Below are 12,149 nucleotides of genomic sequence, written 5' to 3'. Positions count from 1 at the left end.
GTTGAGACCCAGCCTCCCTCCGCAACCTTCTTTACCCGCAACTTGGGTCTTGGGAGTCCAGGAAGAGCCTTTCCGGGGTCTAGCTCAGTGTCCCCTCCCACCTGAGGCCACATCCACACCTGTCCAGGGTCAGATTTAATCCAGGTAAAGGGACCTCTGTTTAGAGGTCATGGTCACATGAGCGCCTATATCAGCCTGGGCCAGCCCATTTCAGGCACAGGTCACAGAATTCTCACAACCACCTAGGGGGAAGTTAGGGGTATGATTTTCATTTTGCAGATGAGGGAAACCAAGTCTCAGCTGTCCTCACAGAGCACGTGGCTGGCCCCTGAGGGAGCCCAGGGTGGTGTGTCCTCAGAGCCCTTCAGCTTGGCCGCTGCCTCCATCCATCCCTCTCCGGACCAGGCTGTGTGGGCGCACGTCCCCGGAGGATGACAACTGTAATTCATCTCGGAGGCTGCCTAGGGGCAGTGGCTGCACCCGGGAACCGTGAGGCACGTTGTGAAAGTCTGGGCAGGGCAGGGGATGGCTCACAGCTGGTTCCCAGTAACTATTTATTGGCACAGGGCCAGGTGATGATCACCACTTTATAGATGAGGAAGCTGCAATCAGAGGGGAGCTGGAAAGCTGCCCAAGGCCATGCCTGAGTTAGAGGAAAGGCAGAGACTCGAATGCAGGACACGTGGGGGAGCCTGGGCAGAGTAAGAGGAAGGAGGCTGCGCCAGGGCTGGGGCCAGTGGGCCTGGGCTGATGGTTTTATGGGTCCTGTAAGTCACTGAGACACAACAGGACCCATTCCTGCTCTAATGATCCCTGCTTGAATGAGGGCTTTGTCGCCTCCAGGGGAGCAAGGCCCTGGGCCTGGACGGGGACAGGTCACTAGTTAATGGCAAGCCAGGACAGCAAGGCTGGCTGGGAGATAAGGCTGGGAATGTTACAGCTAGAAGTGGAGAGCCTCTTGCCCCGTGTAACCTTGGGGAGATAATAAGGCTACGCCCTGACCTCCCACATTGCCCACGTACAGCCTCTGGGGTGGCTCTGAAGGCACATTCGTGAAGACTTGCCCATCCTTAAGCTCCTCCCACATGAGCCCATGCCTCACAGGGGACACCACACCAGAGCCTGGCTCGCCCCATCTCCCCCACCCCCATATAGTAGGGGGCACACTCACAGGGTGGGGCACACTCACAGGCATAGAGCCTGATTACCTAGGGGACAGCTCCTCCCACTCATTCTTCTCCCGGGGAGGCCCCAAAGGGATGGACTTTGAGGTGGGTCCAAAAGTCACTGATCAGTAGCCCCTTAACCCCACCAAAGGTTTTCAATCTCTCCTGCCAGTCAGTGGCCTGGCCTGGGGTCACGCAGACCCCCTGAAGTGCATTTCATTCCCAGGAATAGGGTTCCTCCCGGCTCCATTCCTCAGTCCTGAATAGCCCTGTGGACGTAAATCCACTCCCCAGAAAAGGCTGTAGGGTGTGGAATCCCTCTCCTGACTGCCTGGGCTCAGCTGCTGATTAAATTTAAAAGCATTGGAGAACAATAGAGCCCTAAACCCAAGGAGGTGGGCACTCCCTCCCCTCTCTGTAGGATCAAAGCTGTTCCTTGAGGCTGTGATCCTGGGCCAGGATAGAGGGGGGGGTGCAGGCGGTGGTGGTTACAGCCAGGACTCTCACCAAAGAGGAAGGCCCTTGGCCTGGAGAGTTCTAGGGGAGGCAATCCCTCTTCAGAGGTCCCTAGCCTAGGTTCAAAGGCTGGTGGGAGCAGAGAGGTTGGCAGCGGATAGGGAAGCGACTAGACCAGAAAACAGGGGCTTCCTGTTGATGAAGGGGGCCCAGGCCCACTGCCTGGTTCCCTATCCCTCTTCCCTACCCGAGTCTAAGCTTTCCAAACCCCTACGGAAGCCCCCACCCAATGTGGGACGCACAGTACCTAGAGCCATCATGGAAGAGTCTAGAGGCTCTGCAGCAGGGGGGTGGCAGCCAGAAGACTGAGTACCCCTCCTGAGACCAGAGGCAGCTTCCTCTCTATGACTCCCCTCAGCCCTGTCCTCCCAAATGCAGGGCTTCCTTCGAGGAAACTTTCCTTTCCCTGCACCCCTCTGAAGATCCTGGCAGATGAGAGAACTAGGGGTCCACTCAGACCCCTATCTCTTCTCTTCCCATCTCATCTCAGGGGTCTGGGCGCCTCAACAGGAGCCAGTCCGGTCCCTCTGACCCCACAAGCTTCTCTTCTCTCCCTGAGCCCCTTGGGATCTATTTCTCAGTCTGGCCCCTCCCCGTTCCCCTTCTCTCCTCTGGCCATCGCAGAAATGCTCACGGGCGTCTTCACTCCGTGTTAGAAGAAGAGTCTTTGGTCTGCTTAGAAATTAAGTTTGGAACAGCCTGGGAGAAAACAGAAAAGAGACCCAGAGAATCAGCGACCACAGCCCGAGGGAGAAAAGCCAGCCCTCTCTTTGGGGACACCGGATTCAAGCAACGCCAGCACACCTCCCTCATTTGCACCATCCTCTGGAGGCTGTCTCCACCCGTCCACCTCCAGCCCAAGGTCCTGGCGGACGGCTACTCAGGCGAGAGGGCTGCGCTGGGAGTCCAGGCCAAACCGATCAAAGACAGGAATCGGGCACCCATCCTTGTATGGATCAAGTACCTCGCGAGGTCACCACCCGGTTCTCAAACAGAAGACCAGGTGTGATGGGGGCGGGCGGCTCTCGGAGGCAGGAGCGAGAGGAGCGGCGCTGGCGGCGGGGGCGGGGTGGTGGTGGTGGTGCGGGCACGAGGCACAAGGTGGCCCGGCAGGGGGTGGAAGCGGAGGATTTCGGCGCAGAGACAGGACGCGGGGAGGGGAGGCTCCGCCAGGGGGAGGAGCCGCTACCCGCGTTCCGCTGTCGGGGCTCCTTCCCGTCGCAGCTCCGCTATAAAACCCGGGGCCGGCATGATCGCGGCACCCCCGGAGGCCTCCTCGGCACGCGACCCCCGGCTCGGCGGCGTCTTGGCTCCTGTGCGGGATGCGGCTGCTGCCTGCGCTCCTGGCCCTCGCCGCCGTCCGGCCCTTGGCCAGCGCAGGTGACCGCGCGGGCTCCCGTCCGGTCCGCGGCGGGCTGCCCCTCGGCGTCCCCAGCCGCAGTGCGCGCAGGGCGCGGGGCGCGGGACGCGGGGTGCGCGCCGGGCTCTGGCTGCGTGGGCACCGCTGTGGCAACGGGGCGGGAGGGCGGACGGGGCGGACGGGGCGGACGCGGACCCCCGGGCGCTCCCGAACGGCCACGTGCGGCGGCGGAGTGCTGCGTGCGCGCGTGTGCGCCGCTGCGGGGGTGGCGGGGCCCCGTGGCGCTCGGCCGGGCGAGAGTGCGAGTCAGTGATGGGGATGCTTCCCGACCCGCCTCGACGCACGCCGCCGTTCTCGCCCTTTCTGGCACTGCACGCGCCTTTGGTCCTCAGCCTGTCCCTGCGTCGTTGTCTGTCCCTCCGGGGCTCAGTGCTGAGGGGCTGCCCCCCGCCCAGAGCACGGGAGGCTTTGGCTTTTCCGCTTCGCACCTTGGGTTCCTGGTCGTTCCCTTTCCCCTCCCCAGAGCCACACTGGGAGCTTGTGGCCAGGGGGGACACTAGGAGACCCGAGACCCTGGCTGAGCCGGTCTTTCCGGCCAGGGTGATTTTCGTTTAAAGATTAATGATGTGGCCGAGCTCTTAATTATTCGCCTAGGTGGGAGGTGGCAGGAGTTGTGTGTTAATATTTGATAAAGAGCTGAAAGCACCTCCAGCCCCAGGGCTGGGCATGGGGATCAGGGGAGGAATCTTTTCTGCGACCCCACAGGGGACCATCTCCTCTGCAGGAAGCCCCGATCTGCCAGTCCCCAGCTCAGCTACCCCTCCGATGGTCCCCTGTTGGGGTCCGGCTGGCCAAACGTCCTCTCCAAATCTAGATGGTCCCTTCTGGGAGTCGTGGAGTAAGGGGTGAGGTCCTCCCTCTGCAGCAGAGAAGGAGAGAGTATGTGCCTTTTGTAGGAAAGATTTAGCTGTCTGTGTGTGTGTGTGTGTGTGTGTGTGTGTGTCTGTCTGTCTGTCTGTTTTGGAGGGGATGAAGGGAACCTTGCAGAAATTACTGGCTTCTTCCCAGGAGAGGAATAAAGAGGGGAGATGGGATGTGACAAAATTCATATGTAAAGTCGGAATTTGGAAACTTACCTAAGCGGCAGGACTCAGAAAAAGAGAAACACTTTACAATTAATTCTGTTGCTTTGTAGCTGTGTGGCCCTGGGTAAGTCACTTCGCTTCAGTTTTCTCACAATATAGAGATAGTAATGCTGACTTAAGGGGTTTTAAGGATTCAGGTAAGTTAGTGGTTGTAAGTGCTTGGTGTGGTACTTGAGTGGCGCATGGCAGACACCCCAGACCTGATGGTTGCCTGGGGCCAACCAGCCAGGAATCTATCTCAGCTGCCCCCTCCTACAACCTGTGCTCCCATTAAGTGCTGGGGCTTTCAGACTGGAAACTGTCTCGGGACCAGTCTCCCTCCACCCATTTCATCTCCTGGGACACTTGAGGCTGGAGAGGGACCAGAATACACATCAGACAACCCAGAACATCTGCTGTCATGGAGGGAGGAGGAGAGGAGTCATATGACTCTTTGGGGCCCCAGAACCCAGGCCAGGAGTTGCTGAGACTTTGCCAGGACATACTTGGGTTTTGCTGAGCTGGTTTCCAGGATTCCTCCTTCCCCACAGAGTGGGAATGTAGAGTGAGCAAGGTCCGTCAGAGAGAACTCCTTGGATTACCAAGAAAGGTCCAGGGGGGCAAGTGGAGGGTAAGGGACCGTGGCTGGGTAATTGGTGATAGTTGTGGGATTTGCGACTGCATTCCTGGTTCACCTAGGTGGGTCACTTAGGTAGAACCTGGATCTTGGAGCCAAGATCTGTCCATGGGGAGCCCCTCTCCTTCCCAGGCCCCCTGAGACAGCAGGCTTGTCATTATTTGCAAGGGCAGCCCTCTCATGAACACAGGAACCTGAGCTGGTTTGGGACCCTGCCACCTCAGCCCAGGGACGTAGACCTGACCCCTGACCTCATCAATGTTGTTTTCCTGGCTCTTGCCTCCTGAAGAGGGTAGTTACAAGAGCATTCAGCCACACAGGTCAAAAGTCTCCACAATTAAGACAGTGTACCAGAGGTCACCATTACAAAACCAGGAGCTATAGCCAGAGTCAGGGAAGAGCACATTCCTGAGAATGGCTCAGCCCAAACCAGATGGGCCCTGGGGAGGCTGAGAGGAGGGTCCGCCCTTCAGGACTCTGACTTCAGCAAGGCTTCCCCTGGAATAGCTTCCTTTGGGGCCTCCGGTCAACCTTGGAGGCCCCGTCTGCCTTCAGGACCTTTGAGAGGGGAAGACATGGGTGAATTCTGACAAGGAGGCTTTCACGGTCGCAAATGGGCTCCATCCAACCATCGTCTCCTCAGACACTGAGCAAAGTCCTGGCTGGCCCAGTGGCAGTTCGCTCTGCCTGAGGTAGAATGGAGGGCTGGGGAAAGTTGAACTCTCCTTCGGAGATGAAGCAAGAGCTGGAGCTAGGACTGAATCAGGTGAGCGGGCTCCAACTTCCGAGCTCTGGCCACCTGCACAGGGGGACCCGGGAGTTGGGGAAGTGGCCACAGGCCCTTGCAGAGTTGACCCATCTGGGGGATCCTTGGAGGCAGAAATTCCCCCCATGGGAGGCGGGCTGCAGAGCCCTGTCCAGGGCGGGGAGTGGACCGTGATGGGGAAGACACTGCAGGATCTGGCAGACTCTGAAAGAGGCCGGAGCAGCAGAGCAGCAGCGGGTGAAGCCTTTGACCCAGAGCCTGGAAACGCAAAGCCCTAGCTGACTCCAAGGGGCCTGGAGCGAAAAGGTGCCCCGTTTTCTGGGGATGCTCACTCTCCTGGCCTGGAACCCCTTGTTCCCTCCCCTCTCAAGAACCTGATTGTCCCCTCCCCTCCAGAGAACCTGACCACCTCCTGGCTCCTGCCCCACCCTGGCCTCATTCCGGAGACCCCAGAGGAGGTGGACGGAGGCAGCCCCCAGAGGAGGGGGCGGATGTGCTCAGAGGCCTCATCTCAGGCTGAGTGGGAAGCTGTGCTTTTCTTAGGAATTTTCTCATCCCTGAGTTCTTTCCAGCTCACTTCATTTCTCTCCTCTCGGCCCAGCCTGAGCTTTGGCCATCTGCGCACTGATCTGAGGCCAGGGGGAGGGAGGCCAGGAAGAGGAAGGACTCACTGGGGACTTAACTGTGCTGCAGGCTGCCTGGACTACTCCACTGTCTCTCATTAACTCCCACAGTCCGAAGAGGCGGATGCTATTAGCTCCATTTGACGGATGAGAAAACTGAGGCTCAGGGAGATTAAGGTGACTTGCCCCTAAGTGGCCCAGCAAGAATTTCAGCTCTGGATCAAATGTTTTGTCCGCCCTACTGCCGCAGCCCCCCCCCTCCGTACCCCCGCTTAGTTGATAGACTATAATGGTAGAGCAGATTTAGATTTACAGAAAACCTGAACAGAAAGCACAGAAGGTTCCAAGGCACACCGCCCTGGCAGGCGCCCCTGGTGGGTAAATCTTGCACTTAGTGTAGTGTTTGCCGTGCAACCTCTTCTCAGAGGTGCTGGTTCTCCAGCCCTGAACCACAGCTGAGATTAGAACCTGAATCTACCCCACGTACCAGTATTGCAGGGTGGTGGGACAGGGTTTGAAAAGGCCTGACTACCGTCCCTGGTGGGCTGTGAGAGTTTAATCCAGAACGGGTCTTAATCACACAAGAGCGCGTGTTCCAGGGAAGGGCTCGTCTAATCTCCTTCATCATCCCGGATCAAGTCTGGGAAGGCAGCCAAGCTGAACTCGGCTCTGTTGTCCCAGGAGGGGAGACTAGGACTAATCCTCCTCCTGTCCTCTTGCCAGAACCTCCCTTCCAGGTTTGGGGTGGGAGATACAAGGAAGGAGGAGGAGGAGGAGGAGGCCGACAGCAGCTGGAGGAGAGAGTCAAGGCCAGGCCCTGGGGTAGAGGTGAGGGCCTCAGAGGGCCTCCCAAGGCCCCTCAAGAGTGGCTGTTTTTCCTGAGGACCAGTGTCCTGGGCACAGTAACCAGTCAATCAGCTACGGGTCTGGACTTTTGGGGTCTGGCTGCTTCTACCACTTCCGTCCCCATTCCTGTATTTCCTCAAGTCTCCTTCCTTTGGGCCTGCAGTCCCAGATGCAGGGATGCTCCATCCCAACCCAAGGGGGTCTCTGACCCTGGGGATATTCCTAGTCTTTGACCCACTGCGTACACATACACACACACACACACACACAGTGTTGCTTATGTGCACACAGCTCCAGTCTATTCCTAGAGACGTGTGTGTGCAAGTGCACTGACACAGGCCTCATGTCCTTCCTCTCTCTGTTCCAGAGTCACACTGGTGCTACGAGATTCAAGCCAAGGCCTCCAACTATACTTGCTTGGGTGAGTACAGCAAGTCTCGGGGACGGGTTTTCTGCATCGGGGGGGACTGCCCAAGTCAAAATGAAAACCCAGGGAGGGCAGGAAGGATCAGGGTAATGATCCCCCCAAGTCAGCTATCAGTTACTCAAACACAAACACACATCGGCACGCGTGCACGGACACGTACATACACAGTCCTGGTGCTCGGAGGACGGGGAAGGTAGAGTGACCCGAGGCTTCCCTGGCATCTCCCGTCGCTGTCCCTAAGAGGGGAAGTATTCTATCAAACAAATCAGCAGTTGCATCAGTTATAGAGACACTTTTTTTTTTTTTAATTGGCTCCCTGCCCAACGTGGGGCTTGAACTCACAACCCTGAGACAGTTACATGCTCCACCAACTGAGCCAGCCGGGCATCTCCTATTTTGCTCAATGGAGAGTTGGTTCTGTTCCAACGACCCCTCTTCGGGTGGACCTGGAAGGTTGTCCTTGGCATTTTTTTCAACTGTTGCACAATTTCCCTGCAGTCAGCTCTGTGGTTGCCTCTGCCGTGTTTCAGGGACTGAACAGTGCTGCCCCCTCCCGAGATCCCAACCACACCCATGTCTAGGGCAGCCTTCCCCGCCTCCAAGCCCTCAGATTATACGACCAGTTGGCGCGTCTTTTCCTAGGCCCCCTTCCAGGGGGCTCCACTGTCAGCTTCCATGCATTCTCCCTTCCACCTCCTTGAATCTGAGGAGGGGCGTGTGCCCCTGACTCTCAGCCTGCCCCTCCTCCCTGCTCAGGTCCTAGCCACTGGGGTGAAGACTGCCAGAAGAACCGCCAGTCCCCCATCGACATTGTCACTACAAAGGCACAGGTAGACCCAGACTTGGGACCCTTCTCCTTCTCTGGCTATGACAAGAAGCAAAAGTGGAAAGTCCAGAACAATGGGCATTCAGGTGGGTGTCGGGCGGTGGGGTGGGGGGGACCTGGGCAGGCAGGGGCAACTGGTCCCGGGATCTCTGACTTCCAGAGGACTGGGCTGGAGGTGCTCCTCCAGGCCCACCTTGGCTGCAGAGGGGCTGCAGAGCGCAGGGCTTTGGAAGTGGGGGAGATGCTTTTCAGTGGAGGACAAGCAGCATCCTAGGAAGAGGGAACAACACGGCAAAGGCGCAGAGGCGTAAAGCATCTTGGAGTGTTCAGAAAATCGCGTATGGAGGCAGAGAGCACAACTAGGGTGGGCCTGGGTCAGGCTAGGAGCAGCTGAACTGGGCCCAGGGGCTGGTCATCTCAGGGCTGAGGAGTTTGGACCCTACCTTGAGAAGGCCCGGCATCAGGGAGAGGCTTGATACAGGGGAGAGGCTGGGCTGAGGTGCATGTTTGGGGCAGTGGGGGCAGGGGGAGTTGCAGAGGGAGAGGCGGGCCTGGGGGGCCACAGGGGGCCAGCAACAGGTCTGGGCTGTACCACCTGTCCCCATCCCATCCTGTCCCTGCGGCCCAGGACTGTTGCCTGTGAAGGGCGGGAGGCAGAAGAGAAAGCTTTATGTGTGGGGGGCTCGAGGGGGTTGCTGGGGACTCAGCCCCCTCTTGTGCCCTCCAGTGATGGTGCTGCTGGAGGGCGAGGCCTCCATCGCTGGAGGAGGACTGGCTGCCCGGTACCGGGCCACACAGCTGCACCTGCACTGGTCCGAGAAGCTGGATAGGGGCTCAGAGCATACCCTTGATGGCAGGCGCTTTGCCATGGAGGTGAGGGCCCTTCTCCAGGCTGGCGCGTGGCTGGGCTCCGGGTGGGCCTGCCTTGGGTGAGAAGGGTGCTCCAACCCCCTCATAGGTCCTCTCTCCATTCCTCTCCCTGCCACCAGATGCACATAGTACATGAGAAAGAGAAGGGGACATCGAGGAACGAGAAAGAGGCCCAGGATCCCAAAGATGAGATTGCAGTGCTGGCCTTCTTGCTGGAGGTGGGACTCTCATTCCCCAGGGGCTGAGGGGCTGCTTCTTGGGATCAAGAGGTCTAGGACTCCAGAAAGGCAGGAAGGGGTTGGGGGACCCTGACCTCCCCTCTGTTTCTCAGCAACTTGTACACCCCCAGGTGGGGGGCCCCGAGGCTCTCAGGGCCTCAGTCCCAGAAGCTGCCTGCCCTCCCCAGCATGGACCAGGAGAATGGACTTCTGGTCGGCACTGGCTCCCCACAGGTCCCTCTCAAGCCCCCTTCCCTTCTGTTCCAGGCCGGATCTGAGGAGAATTATGGCTTCCAGCCCCTGGTGGAGGCCCTGGCTTCTGTCCCCAGACCCAGTGAGTGGCTGGGGGGAGGGGAAGGGAGGAGACTTCTTCCTACAGAGGAAGGGCCAGGGTGACGCGGTGGTCTGGGCTCTCAGGGACCGCCTGCTTCCCCCACCAATCGACGGCATCCTCCCTACCTACTCCCTGCCCAGAGATGAACACCACGATGAAAGAGAGCATCAGCCTGTTCGACCTAATCCCCAAGAAGGAGAAACTGAGGCATTACTACCGCTACCTGGGCTCCCTCACCACTCCAGGCTGCCAGGAGACAGTTGTCTGGACCGTGTTCCAGGAGCGCATTCGGCTCCGCAGGGATCAGGTACATAGGGCTCGGCCCAGGGTACCTACAGCCTCCCACTGCCCAGTTCCCCAGAAACCATCCCTCTGGATCCTCATAGAGGCCCCTGGGGCTGCAGTGGGCATGGGGCACCCCAGGGAGCTGAGGTCCTATTGGTTGAATCCACAGACACTCCCCAGGGTATGGCAAACAAGAAAGCTCTTGCCTGTCCCATCCCTGGTTCGAGGGCTGAAGGGGAGGCTGTGGCAGGAGCAATCAGAAAAGGCTTCCACGCTGTCCCCTGCCAGTAGGTGGGACTTGTCCAGTGAGGGCAGGGAGCTGGTGTCCTGGGGAGAGAGGGAGGGCGAGCAAGGGGGAAGGGCCGGGAATGGTCAGGAGCCGCTGAGAAAGGACCAGTGCAGCCCCAGTAGGAAAAACAGTCCATTCATTCAACAATGGTACTCAAGACCTTCCAACACACCAGGCTCCAGGGATACAGCCGTGAACCCAAGGGCCAAATCCCTGCTTCAGTGATACTTTCCTTGCTGAACAGTAATTTTCAAAGGGTGGTCCCTGGTCCAGGGGCATCACGATCATCTAGGAACTTGCTAGACATTTGAATTCTCAGACCTCGCCCCAATCCTCCTGAATCAGAAACTCTGGGGATGGGGCCTGGCAGTGTGGGGCCCAACAAGCCCCTCCTACCCTGGCCCCGCCCTGCCCCGCCCCTCCATGATGCTCATGTACTTAAGTCTGAGAACCACCGTTCTGTAGTAACAGCGATAAGACAGCAATGATCCGTGCTTATGGGCCCTCAAAACTGTGAGCTGTGTGTCCACCTGTCTAAGGGAAGCTAAGCACTCTACATCCTTATTCTTTTCATCTGCACAAAAACCTGAGAGCTAGGGAAAAACAAAACAAAACAAAAAAAAACTTGAGAGCCAGGGATTCCAAAGCCCTAAAGAGGGCTCGGACAGGCAAGGGGACTGGTCTGGGGTCACACATGAGGGAGCATAGCTCTGCTTGCGCCTGGCTTCGTGCTGAGCCCCTTCTCTTCCACAGATTTTCGCCTTCTCCAAGAACCTATACTATGATAAGGAGCAGACATTGAGTATGACAGAGAATGTCAGACCCTTGCAGCCGCAGGGGCAGCGACCCGTGTTCAAGTCTCGGGCCCCAGGACAGCTGCTGCCCTTGCCCTTGGCCACCATTCTGGTCCCCACGCTCACCTGCCTGATGACTGGCTTCCTCCGATGAGCGATCCCTTCTGGACACTTGACCTGGGGTCTCTATTCCTCAGGCTTCCTAGCATGGATTTTGATGATGATTAAAGGGATATATTTTTGGAGAAAACTTTCTAGGGTCTATTTTTAGTTCCCATAACCATCCCTGCCCTGTTCCCCTCAACCTGCCACCATTTCAGGGAAGGGGCCCGAGTCTTGGAAGTTCTTCCTAGCAGGGACTGCCAGGCACCCCCTCCCACCTTTGTAAATAAACTTCCTGTCTGTACCCCACTTGGAGAGATGCAAAGACAACTCTGAGTTCCCACACCAAGAAAGCCCTGGAAGTTCCAATCCAGCCTCCTTATTGTATAATGGGGGAAGCCGGAGCCCAGGAAGGAGAAAAGGCTCAGTGGAGATCACACAGTGGGGCTGTGGCCAAGGGGGCTCTGCCCCCTGCCCAGCACTGTCTCCTCTGGACTCCTCTGGGCTGCAGAGCGCAGGTCGTGTGTGGGTGCAGCCTAGGGAAGCTAGGTGCCAAGGCATTCATTTATTTGCCCAGATATTTCTTGAGCGTCTATGTTCTAGGCACTGGAGATATGTCAGGGAGGACAGACAAAAAATGCCGGCCCTCCTGGGGTCGCCAGTCTAGCTGGAGTTGCTGGAGATGAAATATACGCATGCAGCGGATCAGAGGGCCGTAGGACTATGAAGAAGGATAAATTGGGAAGGGAAGGGGGTTAGGGAAGGTCTCAGCAGGAAGGGGCCTCAGGAAGACTTGAAGGAGCCCGGGGGGGCGGGGGGACCATCTGGGAACCAGCAGGTGTCCTTGTGGGGAGGGAAGGGCACCCGTCAGAGGAACAGCAGGCAGGCCAGCTCAAGTCAAGAGAGGGAAGGAGAAAGCCCTCCAGAGAGCTGGAGGGCAGAGAAGGGGAAAAGGTCAAGGGGAAA

The 12,149-nt window shown here is 58.1% G+C and overlaps 1 protein-coding gene across 1 annotated transcript; it reads left to right on the top strand.

Moving 5' to 3' along the window:
- The first annotated feature begins 2,845 nt into the window (after positions 1–2,845).
- Positions 2,846–11,331, top strand: CA4 (carbonic anhydrase 4). The gene is made up of 8 exons (XM_045070163.1): positions 2,846–3,062; positions 7,406–7,459; positions 8,222–8,377; positions 9,019–9,164; positions 9,281–9,379; positions 9,647–9,713; positions 9,854–10,020; positions 11,041–11,331. The coding sequence occupies exons 1-8, from the start codon at positions 3,005–3,007 to the stop codon at positions 11,233–11,235; spliced, it is 942 nt and encodes a 313-aa protein (XP_044926098.1). The 5' UTR covers positions 2,846–3,004; the 3' UTR covers positions 11,236–11,331.
- Positions 11,332–12,149: the final 818 nt, after the last annotated feature.

The sequence above is a fragment of the Mustela putorius genome, unplaced genomic scaffold (assembly GCF_011764305.1).
Source record: "Mustela putorius furo isolate JIRA1106 unplaced genomic scaffold, ASM1176430v1.1 tig00003962_pilon_pilon_pilon, whole genome shotgun sequence".
NCBI classification, from domain to species: domain Eukaryota; kingdom Metazoa; phylum Chordata; class Mammalia; order Carnivora; family Mustelidae; genus Mustela; species Mustela putorius.
The sequence above is the reverse complement of the archived record's forward strand: the minus strand, read 5'-3'. Positions and strand labels throughout refer to the sequence as shown.